This window comes from Sprattus sprattus (assembly GCF_963457725.1).
Source record: "Sprattus sprattus genome assembly, chromosome: 11".
Lineage (NCBI taxonomy): Eukaryota > Metazoa > Chordata > Actinopteri > Clupeiformes > Clupeidae > Sprattus > Sprattus sprattus.
In genome coordinates, this window is record NC_137909.1 from 2,702,256 (window position 1) to 2,719,408 (window position 17,153).

At 39.7% G+C, this 17,153-nt stretch overlaps 1 protein-coding gene across 6 annotated transcripts in view; it reads right to left on the minus strand.

Annotated features, from left to right (window-relative positions):
- Positions 1-17,153, minus strand: part of LOC308372789 (uncharacterized protein) — a 92,017-nt gene that overhangs the window by 62,416 nt on the left and 12,448 nt on the right. For all 6 annotated transcript variants that reach the window (XM_080848104.1, XM_080848102.1, XM_080848106.1 and 3 more), the window contains exon 3: positions 12,435-13,158. In XM_080848104.1, coding sequence (XP_080704230.1) covers positions 12,435-13,158 — 724 coding nt within the window. The remainder of the gene's footprint in view (positions 1-12,434; positions 13,159-17,153) is intronic.

The following is a 17,153-nucleotide window of genomic DNA, read 5'->3' on the forward strand; positions in this document are numbered from 1 at the left end:
GATGCAAATGATTCATCGACTTTAGATTAATTGTCGATTAAGAGGTTGCTCGATCAAAATGTATTAATCACGATGAATCGCTAGAGGGCGTTAGCGCGAGACACCGGTTGAAAACAAAATGAAGCGGGCGAAAAGAAGTGCGGTGTGGGACCACTTCAACATTGTTAATTCAGGCAAAGAAGTCAAATGTTCTCTGTGTAATGCGGTATTGAAATACAATAGTTCCACTAGCTCACTCAGTTATCATTTGAACACCGTGCATGCTGCTGTCCTGCATGGCACCACCAGTTCACCTGGTCAACCTAAAATCACAGCTACACTGTATTATACCTTCTCTCGCTTACTGCCGCGAGTTAAGGCTTAAAACTCAGGTTAGCTGGTAGCTCGTTAGCGGGCTAGCTCACCTTGCTATGAATGTGAATATCTCTGTCTACTCCCGCGCTAACGTGTGCCCGCGAGTTTGGCTCATGAGAGTTAGTAAGTAAGTAAGTAAGTAAGAGTTGAGTTGGCTATTTAGCTTGATAGCGGACTAGCTCACTCAGGTTTAATGATATTATACACCTAGCTCGTTAGCAGGCTAGCTTACCTTTGCCTGATGCCTTGCCATTAAGAATGTAACTACTCTATCCCTCACTACCGTGAGTGCGAGTTAAACTTCAGAGAGTTGTGTTGGCTATTTAGCTTGTAATAGCCTAGATGCAGTTTCTTCATAATCTATAGGCTCAATAATATTCTGTTTGGCTCTCTATTTAATTTCATCTATTCTTTTTTTTTTATGTCTGTTTCAAATGCAAGAACTGAGCCAGTCCATAATTTATTTCTTTGTTTTAAATTAAAGAATGTATTTTGTTATACCATAAAAAAAACTTTTCTGCTTTCTTTTCCTAATGCATAATTACTTGAGGAATGTATAATAGAATAGAATATATTTATCATAATGTAATGTAATATAATAACTCAACTATTTAGCTGATAGGCCCTATTGAAGCACTGAAACTCAGGTGAAAAACACCGCTTATCAATTAATCGAAAGTCGATCGATAAGATTATCAACTAATGATTAATGAATTAATCGATAATTTGCATCCCTAGTTTCCACCTCCATGCTTGATGGTGGGTATGATGTACTCTTGGGGTCATATTCAGCATCCCCCCCCCTGTCAAACACAGCAAGTTGAGTTGATGCCAAAGAGCTTGATTTTGGTATCATCTGACCACTTTCTGTCTCCCAATCCTTCTTAGAATCATTCAAGTGTGCAATGGCAAACTTCAGATGGCCCTGTACATGCGCTTCCTTGAGCAGGGGGACCTTGCGAGTGCTGCAGTAAAAATTACGGCGTGGTGTGTTGCCAATGGTTTTCTTGGTGACTGTGGTCCCAGCTGCCTTGAGATCATTCACAAGCTCCCCCTGTGTAGTTCTGGGGTTATTCTGCACCTTTCAAATGATCACTGATACCGCACAAGGGGATATCTTGCATGGAGCCCCAGACCTAGAGCGATTAACATTTGTTTGGTGTTGCTTCCATTTATGAATAATCGCACCAATAGTTGTCTGCATCTCACCAAGCTGCTTGCCAATGGTTTTGTAGCCCATTCCAGCCTTGTGCAGGTCTAGAATCTTATCTCTGACGTCCTTGGACAACTCTTTGATCTTGCCCATGGTGGTGAGGTTGAAGGTGTGAAGTATGATTCTTTGGACAGGTTTCTTTTATAACAGCACCAGTTGAGATCAGGTGTACCTTGTTAGACCTAATGAGGAATGATCTGTGTGCTTCTTGGGCACATAACTGGTAATTGTGAGCCAGATTCTTGCCGTTTGCTTGGGGGTTCAAATACTTATTTTTTGCATCAAATGCAAATAAAGTCATAAATGTTATAAAATGCAGTTTTCTGAATTTTTTTGTTGATATTCTGTTTCTCACTGTTAAAATACACCTAACAATACAATTCTAGATCACAATTTTCTTTGCAAGTGGCCAAACTTGCGAAATCGGTAGGGGTTCAAATACTTATTTTCCCCACTGTACATTGCATTTGTGATTAAATCGCGATATGGTCAAATGCGATTTTCTAACCGCAACGTCCGCGTTTACAATGTGGTCTAAAGAAAAAAAGAAAACATTCTTAAGATGGTAAATTTTGCACACAGTGTTTAAAAAGTGCTTGCCTTGTGTTTACTTACAATGACTGTTAAAATTACTTAAATGCACAGTGGCAAAGCCACCGATTTGTTGTTCTTGTTCCTGGAATGAGCAGTTAAATAAAAATGTAAAATGTGGGAAAGAATATTTTACACTAAATGTACCTCAAATAAAGACCGGGATTCAATTAGACGCCGGGCTTCAGATAGTAGCCGGGGTCATGGTCCATACGGACAAATAAAGGCCGGACCCGAATACAAGCCGGGGGTAAAATAAAGTAGCCTATATTACTGTAGCCTACCAGCATCAATTAATTGAATGCATTTCACAAATACATGTTCTCCTCATGTTTAATATTATATTATATAATATTGTTGGCTAATTTCATGGGCTGTTTGCAATAAAAAAAAGAAATTTCCCCACGTAGGACTACTAGGCAAATTTGTTATTGTTCATGAAGGCACGTCTGGCAATTTGTTATGGTTTAGCCTAAATGCACGTATCGTATAGCCTACTGTTGTTTATCTGTAACGTTTTAGTTGGCTAGGTTACTTTTTCCATAAGGGATCATAAAGCAGTAGTAGACTTAGTATCTTTGATATTAAATTCAAAAGAGATGGTGTATGCTGATTGCTGAAGAACATTCGGGAGAAAAAGTAGCAAAGAAGTTTGACATTGATCCGAGACGAATGCGATAGGCTATGACTAGCAGGTGGAGGTAGAAAGAAGGTTAGGCTGGATATCAAACCAGCTTGTTGAATACATTTTTTCAGTCCGCGATAAGCATAATAGAGTGTATAGAAAAATTATTAAAATCAAGGCTTTGGAATCTTTTACTCCGTGACTGACAGTGGAGACCATAACTCAAATGTTTATTTTTACATTGACACCGCACATAAAGCTCTACGCGATGTGCAGGAAGTGTTGAACACATATGCAATGAATAATATTACCCTACTGCAATTATGCCCATTATTTGATTTAAATAATACAATTCTATAAGATAAGTAAGAAATAAAGGCCTGCCCCTAATACAAGCCTGACCCAAATAAAGGCCGGTGCACTGTGCAGCCTAAGTAAATAAAAGCCCCGGCCACAATTTGAGGATTTACGGTATTTAATATTGTGTTGATCATATTTAGACCATTAATTACGTTTTGTTGGGAAGAAATCACCCCACAACTGGAGTGCACACCCAAGACATCAACCCACAACTGGAACTAATTTGAACTAATTAGCCCACTGGAGGCAAAACACAGGCTTCAAAAACTATTTGCTTGTTTTGTATTTTTGTATTTTGTATTCTATTCTTGTATGTTAGAAATGACGTCGCAGACCATTACGGGGCACTGGCGGACCACCAGTGGTCCGCGGACCACACTTTGAGAACGACTGATATACACCATTAACATTTAGTTTTATGTAATGTACACTGCACTATGTTGTCTATTTATTTCATCTATTTATCTTATTTCTTTTTCAAATTTGTATTATTTTTTTATTTGTTTTATGTTTATGTATATACTTGAATCCTATTCCTTCTACCTTGCTGCTTTGATAATTGAATTTCCCTCACAGGATTAATACAAGTTTATCTATCTATCTATTATCCACCATATTGAGTATCTGCTAAAAGCAGAGTCCCTGCACTCTCTCATCCAGGCCAGTGTTAATTTTGTTAACGTTTCGAAAACAGATCATTGAAAATAAAAACTGTGACTCAATCTTTTTTTACTTTTGTTGAAGAGACGAGGCGAGAATGTAAGTGGTGTACTAACGGATAGTTAAAAATTGAATTAATTATTTTTTCGAAACTTGCATGCACCTAGCAGTGTATCCTTAATAACATTGGTTGAATGTTGCCCGGTCCTGTATTTATTCATATAACGGGAGAGAAACCATGTTGCTTCAAAATAGGGTGGAAGAACACAACAAACCTTAAGAGGCACATGAAATCGCACCACCCTGCAATTTATGCCTCTGTAAATCAGCTAGTAACTGTCAATGATAACTAGCTAGCAAAGGGGCAGTCGAGTGTATAGGGTGTTAACTTGGATAGCTAGCTAATAATTATTGATTGAAGCCTTCCGTTAGCCTTGGCAAATAATCGTCAAAACTTTTAGCTAGCCAACGTTAGCTAACGATGAGGTAGCATAGCTAAATTAAACTAGCTATAAATAGCTAGCTAGTACACTCATTGCAGAGTGTTATAAAGGACAGGCCACGCATGACATTAATCAAGAAAAAATAAATTAATATGTGATCGGTTTACATATCCTTGTCTATTTGGGCAATTGTTATTATCATTGGCACCACTTTCCACTGTCAAAACTAGCCGTCTAGCTAGATCTGTTGGTTATCAGATTGCACAGCTAGCTAATAATTATCGATTGAAGCCTCCCGTTAGCCTTGGCAAATAATCGTCAAAACTTTTAGCTAGCCAACGTTAGCTAACAATGAGGTAGCATAGCTAAATTAAACTAGCTATCAATAGCTAGCTAGTAAACTCAATGCAGACTGCTATGAAGGACAGGCCAAGCATGACATTAATCAAGAAAAAATAAATTAATATGTTATCGGTTTACATATCCTTGTCTATTTGGGCAATTGTTACTATCATTAGCCCCTTATACATGTGTCAATGTGATCCGATCACATCGTGTGTGATCCGATAGAAACTCGTGATGCGGTTACAATTGCCTCATGTAGCACAGGCCTAGATGTGATCCGGTCGTTTTTCCGCCGATGTCTGAGCCTTTCGAGAGAGGTGGTTTACACTGATCGTTCAGCTCAGAAAAGGGCGTGTCAAATCAGGCCGATGTGCCATGGGGGAGGTGGTGACAGGAGGCTAGAAAGTTAGAGGCTAGAAAGTTCTTGCCTGTTCTTGAAAGGAGACTGATCCAATAGGCTAGTAGGCCTACAATTTTTTATCATTGTAATAAAACGCAATTTGGTAGACCATTATAATATGGTAATATAGCCTATTGTTTTTTGCAAAATGAAATAAAGCATATTAAGGAAACGCCGACTCAAGCCTATTAATTCCGAAATTTCACCACATTGTAGGCTATATACTGTAACAACCCCAACACTTGCCTGCTTCCCTTGCAAATCAAAGTTTCCCGACTATTTTTCTTACCTGCTTTCTTTGCTGTTGATGTTACTGAGCTAGAAGTTTAACTTGTTCTGAACCTCTCGCGCTGCCAATACCCAATGTCACTTCTGAGTCAAATCACTCCATCATCTCTTTGAAATTCCTTATTCCACGAGTGGTAGGCTACAATGACTGGCTGTTTTAAAATATAACTAATAGCCTAACGAAACAAAATAACCCAGGCAGTTTCATCTACGATACGTTAAGGCTTCTTCCAATATGACAGCTGACTCATAGCTTGCAGGTTTGCGGCGCTGCAAGGAGACGCGACATGGGAGGGATCATCACTTAATTTAAACCTTTTTTGCTTCCGTTAGTTGGATGTGTGTGTGTGATAGAGACAGAGAGGACTCGTAAGCCTTAAGCTATCAATCACCCCCACAATGAAATATGCCATTACAGTCGCGACAAACTTCTTGGCATTGTGGTGCGCCCAAAACGCAAGCTATAAACGTAGCCATCCTAATGTAACGAAAATGTACCTCTGCTGATATGCCTAACCTTCGTTCTATTTAGAATTTGTCTTAGCACTATGCAGCAATAAAATAGCATCTACAGTGTCAGGATTCAGGCGAGAGCGCCTGGCTTCTATAACGCGCCCTGCTGCACTGAAGGAGCGCTCACTCGCAGCACTTGTTGCTGGAACGCATAGAATTCGTTTTGCAAGGTGCTGGGAACTACTGGCCTTGTTTCTCCCAAAAGGAAAGAAGATTTTCCTCTGCTGATCCCGCGTCTATATGGAAGTTTGTAGAGAGATTGTGGGGGAGTAAAATGCTCCGCCGCCGAAGTAGACTACATGTTTTTAACTTCGGGGTTAATTCCCTTTCCTTTACGTCTGCTGCTGGCTAGTAAATACAGACAGCCGGAAAGGTTAACAAACGGAATGAAATAGCTACACATTGCACACGCTATGCTTAAAAAAAAAACACGTTACTCACATACTGGTTAACACTGTTTGTTACAGCACATAAATGTTTGTCGCTACATCCAAACTATGCGCCACCGTTGTCCCTCCCTGTATGTGCTCCAGCCGCACCATTTTACTTGGAATGTGCAATGTGAATCATTTAATTTAAATATGCTTATTGGCATTTGTTGAACCTTAATCATTTTCTACAAACATGATCTGCTATGTATGGTGTAGTACACTGAGACTCTATTCACTACTGCACAAAAACTAGACACGTTTGCAAGTAGGTAAAACAACGTTCGCCAATATCTCCGTAAGAGAGATGGGTTATGTGCTCAAATTTCCTGGGATCAAAGAAGACGTTAATATTCATGTGCAAACTAAAAATCACGTCTCAGGATTGCTGCGCATGCAAGTTATTTCGGGTGTATCAACTGTACCCATGTCTCAACTGTACTAATACCACTGTCATATAATTATGAGTTCAGTAAAAGACGGAGCAAACACAGTTTTCTACCGTTGTTGAAACACATCCACGCGTAGACTCGTTTCTTTCCGTCTGAGAGTGGTTATTTTAAAAGAAAATATTAAGAGCTAGCCTATATGCTGATAGAAAGAAGGGAACTTTAAGCCACTACACTGCCTGTGCACGATGCGGATCCACGTTGATATTGTTAGTAAACAAACCAGGTGGGAGCACATCTCCGTCGTCTTTGCACATGCCCGAGGCAAGGTAACCGGATCACATTTTGCACATGTAGACACGTAACGACAAGAGCCGATTCCATTGCAAATACGATACGATAAACTGATCGGATCACAGTGACACATGTATATGGGTCTAATGGCACCACTTTCCACTGTCAAAACTAGCCGTCTAGCTAGATCTGTTGGTTATCAGATTGCACAGCATTTCATAGGAAGGATATGTGGTTGATTTACAGTCCCGCTCAGCATTATTGGCACCCCTAGTAAATATGAGCAAACAGGCTATGAAAAAATATGTCTTTGCTGTTTATCCTCTTGGTCTTCCACTCAAAATATTCATAAAAATCTTACCTTTTCATTGAGGTACAATAATTGAAAGAATTTTTTTTTTTTTTACATTAAATAAATATTATTCTCCAAAACATGTGTGCACAGGTATTGGCACCCCATGATTAAATGTTTTGTGCAGCCTCCCTTTGCCAAGATAACAGCTCTAAGACTTCTTCTTTAATGCGTGATGAGGTTGCTGAACACATGGCACGGAATCTGAGACCATTCCTACATACAGTGTCTCTACAGATCCTTCAGATTCTGAGGTCAACGCTTGTAGACACGGCTTCAGCTCATCCCACAGTTTTTCTATGGGGTTCAGGTCAGGGGACTGGCAAATGGCAAAACCTTTATTCTGCGGTCGGTGAACCATTTTTGTGTTGATTTTGAGGTATGCTTCAGATCATTGTCCTGCTGGAAGGTCCAACCACAGCCCATTTTAAGCTTCCTAGAGGGGGGCTGTTAGGTTTTTATTTAATATCTGCTGGTATTTGATGGAGTACATGATACCATGTATCCTAACAAGATGTCCAGGGCCTTTGGAAGAAAAACAGTCCCACACCATCAGAGATCCGCCACCATACTTCAAAGTGGGTATGGGGTGCTCTTCTGTATGGCTATCTTTCTGTCAACGCCAAACCCACCTTTGATGTTTGTTGCCAAAAAGCTTAATTTTGGTCTCATCTGACCATATAACTTGGTCCCATTAAAGTCTGACTTACATTTGGCAAACTGTAGGCACTTTAGTTTGTTGTTGATTGACAAAAGAGGCTTTTTTCTGGCAACCCTCCAAAACAAACTGTGGTGATGTAGGTGGCATCTGATGGTAGTTTTGCAGACTTTGTGACCAAGACTCAAATAATGTCTGCAATTCTCCAGCTGTGACCCTTGGATATTATTTTGCCAGTCGAATCATCCTCCTCACGGTGCGTGGGGTCAATGTACACACACGTCATCTTCCAGGCTGATTCTTAACATCTCCCGTCGCTTTAAACTTCTTTATTATTTCCATGATAGTGGAAATGGGTATTTTCAACTGTTTAGAGATTTTCTTGTGTCCATTTCTTGATTTGTGCAGCTTAACAACTTTTCATCGCACATCGTCACTGTGTTCTTGAGTCTTTCCCATAGTGATGAATGACTTATGGAATTCGGCCTGTGTCACCTCATATTTGTACGCCAGTGGAACAGGAGTCATGGTTGACCTTTTAAGAGTTCCTAATCAAACAGGTGAACTTAAAAATGTAAAACATGACTGGAAATATACTTCAGTTAGATTTCTATTATAAGATTTTCCTAGGGGTGCCAATAATTGTGGCACACATGTTTTGGGGAAAAATATTTATTTAATGTCAACAGTTTTTTTTCTTTCAATAATTTGACTTCAATGAAAAGGTATGATTTTTGTGAATATTTTGAGTGGAAGACCAAGAGGATACACGTAAAAGACATAGACATACGTAAGAGGCAAAGACATATTTTTTCATAGCCTGTTTGCTCATATTTACTAGGGGTGCCAATAATGCTGAGCGGGACTGTAGCTCTAAGGCCAAGTAGGCATAATAGCTTCATCACATTATTTGAATCTTCAAAATCTAGACTTGATATTCTCTTATATTTAAATGATAATACTTTTAATGAAGTATTGCCTTTAAAATAATATTTACACTACCGTTCAAAAGTTTGGGGTCACTTAGAAATGTCCTTATTTTTCAAAGAAAAGCACAGTTTTTTTCAAAGAAGATGACATTAAATTAATCAGAAATACACTCTATACATTGTTAATGTGGTAAATGACTATTCTAGGTGGAAATGTCTGTTTTTTAATGAAATATCTACATAGGTGTATAGAGGCCCATTTCCAGCACTTATCACTCCCGCGTTCTAATGGTACATTGTGTTTGCTAATCGCCTTAGAAGACTCATGGATGACTAGAAAACCCTTGAAAACCCTTGTGCAATTAAGTTAGCACAGCTGAAAAAAAAATTGAGGGTGAGAGAAGGTATAAAACTGGCCTTCATTTGAACCAGTTGAGTATCTGGAGCATCACATTTGTGGGTTCGGCTATACTCTCAAAATGGCTCGAAAAAGATAACTTTCATGTGAAACTCGCCAGTCTATTCTTGTTCTTAGAAATGAAGGCTATTCCATGTGAGAAATTGCGAAGAAACTGAACTTTTCCTACAACAGTGTGTACTACTCTCTTCAGAGAACAGCAGAAACGGGCTCTAACCAGAGTAGAAAGAGAAGTGGGAGGCCCTGGTGCACAACTCAACAAGAAGACAAGTATATTAGAGTGTCTAGTTAAAAAAAAAGACGCCTCACAGGTCCTCAACTGGCAGCTTTTTAAATGGTACCCGCAAAACACCTGTGTCACCTTCTACAGTGAAGAGGCGACTCTGGGATGCTGGCCTTATAGGCAGAGTGGCAAAGAAAAAGCTATATCTGAGACTGGCCAATAAAAAGAAAAGATTGACATTGGACAGAGGAAGATTGGAAAAAAGTGTTCTGGACGAATTAACAGAAGAACATTTGTGAGACGCAGAACCGGTGAAAAGATGCTGGAAGAGTGCCTGACGCCATCTGTCAAGCATGGTGGAGGTAATGTGATGGTCTGGGGCTGCTTTGGTGCTGGTAAAGTGGGAGATTTGTACAAGGTAAAAGGGATTTTAAATAAGGAAGGCTATCACTCAATTTTGCAACGCCATGCCATACCCTGTGGACAGGGCTTGATTGGAGCCAATTTCCTCCCACAACAGGACAATGATCCAAAGCGCACCTCCAAATTATGCAACTATATAGGGAAGAAGCAGGCAGCTCGTATGCTGTCTGTAATGGAGTGGCCAGCGCAGTCACCAAATCTCAACCCCATTGAGCTGTTGTGGGAGCAGCTTGGCCGTATGGTACGCAAGAAGTGCCCATCAAGCCAATCAAACTTGTGGGAGGTGCTTCAGAAGCGTGGGGTGAAATTTCTACAGATTACCTCAACAAATTAACAGCTAGAATGCCAAAGGTCTCCAATGCTGTAATTGCTGCAAATTGAGCCTTTTTTGACAAAAGCAAAGTTTTTAGAACAAAATTAATATTTCAAATAAAAATCAGTATTTCCAACCTTGTCAATGTCTTGACTATATTTTCTTTTTATTTTGCAACTCATTTGATAAATACAAGTGTGAGATTTCATGGAAAACATGAAATTGTCTGAGTGACCCCAAACTTTTGAACGGCAGTGTACATTTAATTAATTAAAATTCAGCTGTAGGCATATACTAGGAGATCTGTATCTAGAGACTAATTGTATCCACAATTTAAGTACTGCAAGCTAGACTATTATGCAGTTGTAGACACACCACAGGGGTTCCCTCAGCCTGAGAAGGGAAGGAAAGGAGTTTAATGTGGCTATTGGATGGACTATTAAATGTGACTAAAACTAGACTAAAATGTTCTGTATCCGTCAGTGGCGGTTGGTGGTTTTTAAAGTGAGGGAGGAAGAACTGTGCGCCTGGTTGCCATTGGCCTGCTTATTCCGTTGGTGGCATAAGTATGTGAGATACACGTTGTTTCAGGGTGTTTTTGTGGCCTACAGTACTACAAAATAGCAGGCAGAGATACAATTGATACAAAGCCACCAGTGCGGCACCATTGTACTTAAAAAGCTGGTGGGCAGCATGTCTTTGGACTAGACAAGGCCAGATGAAAGAATACAAAGCCAATAAGTCAAATCAGGCCTACTCTTGATTTGAAAAACTAAATTCTAAATTTTGAGCCTACCATTTGGCCTATTTCCCCCCTTAATTACTAAAGCTATTAAGGTTATTATTTGACTAATTTAATTTTCAGCTTAAATTGTTTAAAAAAAACACAAGAACAAAAGTGATGCCATTTAAAATGCATCATGCTCTGAATCATTCACTTACATCCTTTCCACAATATTAAACAACAAGTAACAAAGGCAACAAGTAAGAGAACATTATTTCAGAACTATTAACATTAACATCAGATTATGCCAGATTATTACAGCTATCACTCAAAGTAGCCTAGTATGAGGCCAATGCCCAAATTACAAGTAGGCTAATTAGAGATACGAAACACATCACGTTCTGAAACATTCATTAACAATTTCCATTCAGAATTCCAGCTGAACGTGAACAGTCAGACTAACATAGGCGTATGAACGATTTAAACAAAACACAACAGTACAGCCGATTGTTTTTTTATGGTACCAGTGAGCTATAAGTATTTCGCCTAACAGTTAGCATTATACGGCAGCGGTTTTACCATTGGGTTTAGTGACTTGGATTTTTGAAACAGGTTTCCCCGTTGTTTTGATACTAACCTTCTCTCTGTAGCTCAATGAATTAAATGGTTTGTTCAATAAAACATGAACAATATCTTCGTTCTCCATTGCACGTCCTCTTTATTTGCAATCTTTCTACAACAATCTTTAAGGGTGACATGTTATCGATATCCTTCTGCAGCAGAATGGTTGAAGAGGGATACTTCTTTCGGTATTAATGTCGAATCCCCTCCCTCCAACGCCAAATCCGTTGTTTATTGGTTAAGCGATGTTGGCGCAGACTCAGACGCTAGGGAGGTCTTTCCTCCCCTGGGCAATGTAAGTCAATGAGCCCCAAGAACCGCCAGTATCAGACACAGATTCCATTGATTTCAATGGGAGCCAAAGGGAGGACGTCCTCCGTGCAGTAATTTCTTGTTACGATAGGGGGAGCTAATGTTATTTTAACTCAGGGAAACAAATTATAATATGCATAGTATTAAATACTGATATCAAACTGCATTTTTAAAGGAGTTTAGTCAGTTCAATTTCAAAAATACATTCTCAAAAGGTTTGGGGAGGTTCTTCCTCCGTTTCCTCAATGGAAGAACCTCCTCTGGTATCCGTTGACGAAAACTAGACTAAAACTCAAAAGGATAAAAATGACTAAATGTAACTAAAACTAATATGCATTTTCGTCTAAAGACTAAGTCTTAATCTAAAATAGCTGTAGGTTAACCTTACAGACGTGAATACACTTTGGACTCCTGTGTGTTAATAGAGTGGTGAATAAACTTTGGACTCCTGTGGGTTAACCTTACAGACTTGAATAAACTATAAATAACACAGTGAAAATCCCCTACACAACACACTTTAAGTAAAATTGACACACTACTCACCCGCTCCTTACAAACCTCTAGCTTCAGCATTTCACGCAGTTTTTGAGCTTTCCCCAGCCGAATTAGATCAGCAGGATCATTTAGGCCTCGCATAGCAGATGAAGCTTTATTAGTCTGTTTGTATGAAACTTTCTCTGGGGTAGGAGTTGGGTCTTTCTCTGAGGATGATCTTGGCTTAGAAACCTCTGAATCCTTCAAAGTCTGCATACAAGAAAAGGGATCTGACTGTGGACTCGTAGTCTCTTTCAATGCAATCTCCTCCTCACTATTTGACTCCCCTTGTTCCTTCCCCTTGTTAAAAAGGTTTATATCTGGCTGTTGCTGAGCATCAGACTGGATGTCTTCTCTATGGTTTACTCTGGACTGTCTAGGAACAGCAGCGTGTCTCTGCCGACCCCTGGGCCTATGAGGAGCCTTGCAATCTGCCTTCACTGTTGAAGGAAGGGTCCCATCGGTGTTGATGGTGATTCTGCCATCTGCCTTCACCGGCACGCTGGCTGTTGAAGGAAGAGTCTCACCTGTGTTGATAGAGACTTTGGGACAGATGGATTTGACTGATGTTGGAAGGTTATGTGGGGACAAAGTCCTTCTGTGAGGAGAGGTTGACTGAGGTACGGTGGTTTCATTATCCATCTCTGTGGAGGCAGGGGAGTAATGTGGCTTGGACAGGCTGAGATTGGGTGCCATTTTCCTCCGTTGAGGTCCTGAAACTAGTTTACTGCTTTGGAATACATCATTTCTGTAAAAAAAAATATAAAAAATTCAAAAGGTAAATCATCACAACGTTTATGTTCAGCTGAATATTCACATCACAGATACTGTACTAAAAATAAGAAATGCATTTATTATAAGCAAATTGTATGGCACCCCAAATCACATGGATACAGATTTATATTTTCTGTTCCTACTCTCATTACCCCTGTAACAGTAACCCTGTTACCCTGTGAGCACAGTGTATACCCACTAAACTGGTTTTGTATGATTTGTGTATGTCTGTATATATATTATGTACATCTACCAAATGCAAGCTGTGTACTAAACTTGCTGTTTTCCTTCCCCTTCTGCCACACAACCCTCCCCTATCCCCCCCTTCCTATCTCCACCCGGCCGCCCTCAAACAAATGGGTCCCCTCTTATGTGCCATGGTTCTACTTAAGGTTCCTTCCTGACTAACAGGGAGATCTTCCTTGACCCTGCTGCCATTGTGCTTGTTATGGGGCTATATACTTCAAATACAATTGAATTGAATTTAATTAATAACTTCATCTTCCCATACATGTAAAAACTTCATGCAAAGATATGTACTTCAATAAAGTAACATAACTAATTTACCACAAATGAAATACATTATAACAATAATAATAAAGTTATATATTTAAGCAATATAGCACATGTGGGAGTGGGGTAGGTAAGGGATAATCCCACGGGTGGAGTTCGGCCGTAGCCATCGTAGCCACTCCCACGAGTGCTATATTGCTTTTATAAAACAATTCTACTGTCAACAAATTAACATTTCAACACGAAGTTATTGATTCAAAATGGTTTATTTCGCCATTGTTTCTCCGCAACAAAGAAATAGTTCCATTGTCAACGTCTTGGTTTGGAATTTTAAAAACTTTGAATTAACGGTTATCATGCGAATGTTTCATCGCGGAGTGATTTATTTTTAGCTGTGAAAAGTCCCGTAACTGTAGGTATGTTGACGAATAACCTATAGCATGGAACGTCTCTCGTCCAATCAGAAACAGCTAAATTACGCGCTAGAACCCAATTGTTTTATAAAAAAAAATATTTCAATAATAATTACATTTGAGGGAAATTGGTTATTTGTGGTGACAAATTAACTGAATTTCTTCATGAAAATCCATGGCATGACCTGCAAAGGTGTAGGGGATTTGGCATGGAGTGACTCATACATATTGACTGACATCAGCAAACAGATTTATCTGTCTAACAGCTATACTGTTGATAAATATATAGAGAAAACTGTTACTGGGAAAAATGTCACAAATATATTAATGTTCAACCTCAAAAAAGCACGCCTCAGAAAACCGAAATTTGGCAAATCTCTACAAAAATGGTCATGAGTGTGTCATTAGAAGGCAAGAAAACGGCCCTATATCCTTTAAAAAAAAAAAAAACACGTTTGGGTTGTTTTCACTGACCAAGGGCATACAAGATGGCACACTCACACTTCTCAGCCCATCGTTTCATCTTGCAAACATAAGTTCCAGACTGTAATCACAGCGAAAATTGAGCTGGGAGCAACAGGTGGACGGAGCTAGGCTAGATATTATAGTTACGAATCTTCCTTGGCCACACAATTCGAAAGGTAACAATTCTGAACTGAAGGATTACTGATTACAATGCATCTCAGCCTTCATGTTTTTTAATCATATATACAAGAACTCAGATTTGAGCTCTATTCTCCATTAAACTTTCTGTTAAACAGCTGTTTACATTACATAATAAGCTGTCTTTTTTTTCAGATGACGATTACCCAGCAGTTGGCTTATGTCTTTCTACTATATTTTGTAGCATACTGCATTGTAAAGACAACTTCTATAACATTTTTGGGGATTTCACATTAAAACCAATTTGGCCAACAGGATAATTCAGGTACTGTACCATAAAACAAAAACAGTTATCTCTTGTAAGATCAAACATTATTATCCATATCACAAGGTATAAACAGACATTCATACGAAGGCCTATCTGAATGAAGGGGGGGGGGGGGGGGGGGGTCACTCCCACTCCCCCTTGCCCTACTCAAACATGTTAATTCATAGCTGCGATTCCCAGTGCATTGTGATTCCATTTGTCAGAAGACGATTGTTTAAGGTACTAGGTCACCAAGGGATCGATTAACGAGTGTTTCACTCAGGCTGGTACAACAACCTCACTCATCAGTCCTAAAGCAACAAGTTCTCAGACACAAAAATAAAGTTTCAAAAATAGATTTTGAACATATATTGAGGGTACTAGTAGGATGTAAACATACACTAACATTTATGCATGCATATAAATTACTTAACAACAATTGCACCCATCATTGTCATCAGCAACAGTCACCACCATCAGCTCATCACCATCATCATGGATAGTCAGCCCATTGTGCCACATATTGTGCAATACAAGGCTCACAGTTAATATAATAACTAAACAGACTGTTAGTGTACACAAAATCAGTTAAGATAATAACTAAACAGACTTTTAGTCACAAAATCAGTTGATTCGATCAAATGAACCTATAGCAGCACTTGAAATATGATGGTAAAAGGTGTCTTGAAATTTGAAAGAATTCATTGTTAGTACTATGTGAACCAGCTCCAAAAGGAATGTAGCCAGAGTAGGGCCAATGGTTTTCCGCGATAACGGAAAACAGACGGAATTCGCGGACTGGACCATTTGAAACGGAATTGCAACATTTCAAACGGAAAAATAATTTTGTGCATGAAAATCGCCCAAAACCCCCTATATTTTACTCTGTAAGACTGAATTTATTTCAAATAAACACAACAACGATCGACACGATGATAACACAACAACGATCAGCCACAGACTGTTTGCCCTCCTCCCCTCTGTAGGGCCAATAGTTTTGCGCGAAAAACGGAAAACGGACGGAATACGTGGAATGGACCATCTGAAACGGAATGGACCATTGAAAACGGAATTGCAACTTTACAAACGGAAACATAATTTTGTGCATCAAAATCGCCCAAAACCCCCAGTAAGACTGAATTTCTTTCAAATAAACACACCAATGATCGCAACAATGAACAAACATTAATTATAGAACAAAAGCAGTCAGAAAATGTCACGTCTGCGCTGAACTCTGCTCCGGCCACACCCCCCTTTTCAACGGTTGTCACGTTCATTTGCTCATCTTTCCAATAGCATTTTTTTTTTTAAATGTGAAGTCTTCTGTTCTGTTGATGGCTGGCAAACAACAATCTAAGAAGGGCACTTATTATTCACTGAGTTACCAAAGCAGTCTTCTTTATGGGGACTAATTAGCACTGCACTGAATTACATTAACATAGGGTGACCATACGTCCGTATTTCCCGGGACATGTCCGTATTTCACGTCCTGTCCCTGGTGTCCCGGGTTATTTTTAGAAAGTGAGGAAATGTCCTGGTTTTTAAAATTACCGTCTTTGGACCATTACATTTACATGCACTAGGGCACTGCCCACGGCGCTGCGTGTGACGTAGCCTAATCCCCGCCCCTATGCTGTCAGCCCTATTAATCAGAACGTAGACAACGTGACTGTCAGTCATACGCAAGCAACATGCCGAAGCGCAAGTGCTCGTTTACCGACGAATTACAAAAGAGTTTCCCGGCTTTCAGACCCGGTCGAGACAAATGGGAAGGCTTTTGCACAGTGTGTAAAGCAGCAACATATGTCTCTGTGTCCAATGGAGGTGCAAGAGATCTGAAAATCCACCTGGACACCTAGAAGCCCAAAACCGCTGTCCGAGGCGAGGGTGGTGCTAGCTCGATCACACAGTACTTTCTCAGACCAGGGAGCGAGGATGCAGTGAATGCAGCGGAGGCTGCATGGTCATTTCACACAGTGAAACACCACAACAGTTACAGATCCATGGACTGCATTTAGTGCATTGCTCAAAGACCCTCCCCGATTCAGACACTGCTAAAAAGTGTATTGTTGATAGTGTACTGGCACCGCATTCTGTAGAGGTGGCGCACGAAGCACTAAAAGACATCCCTTA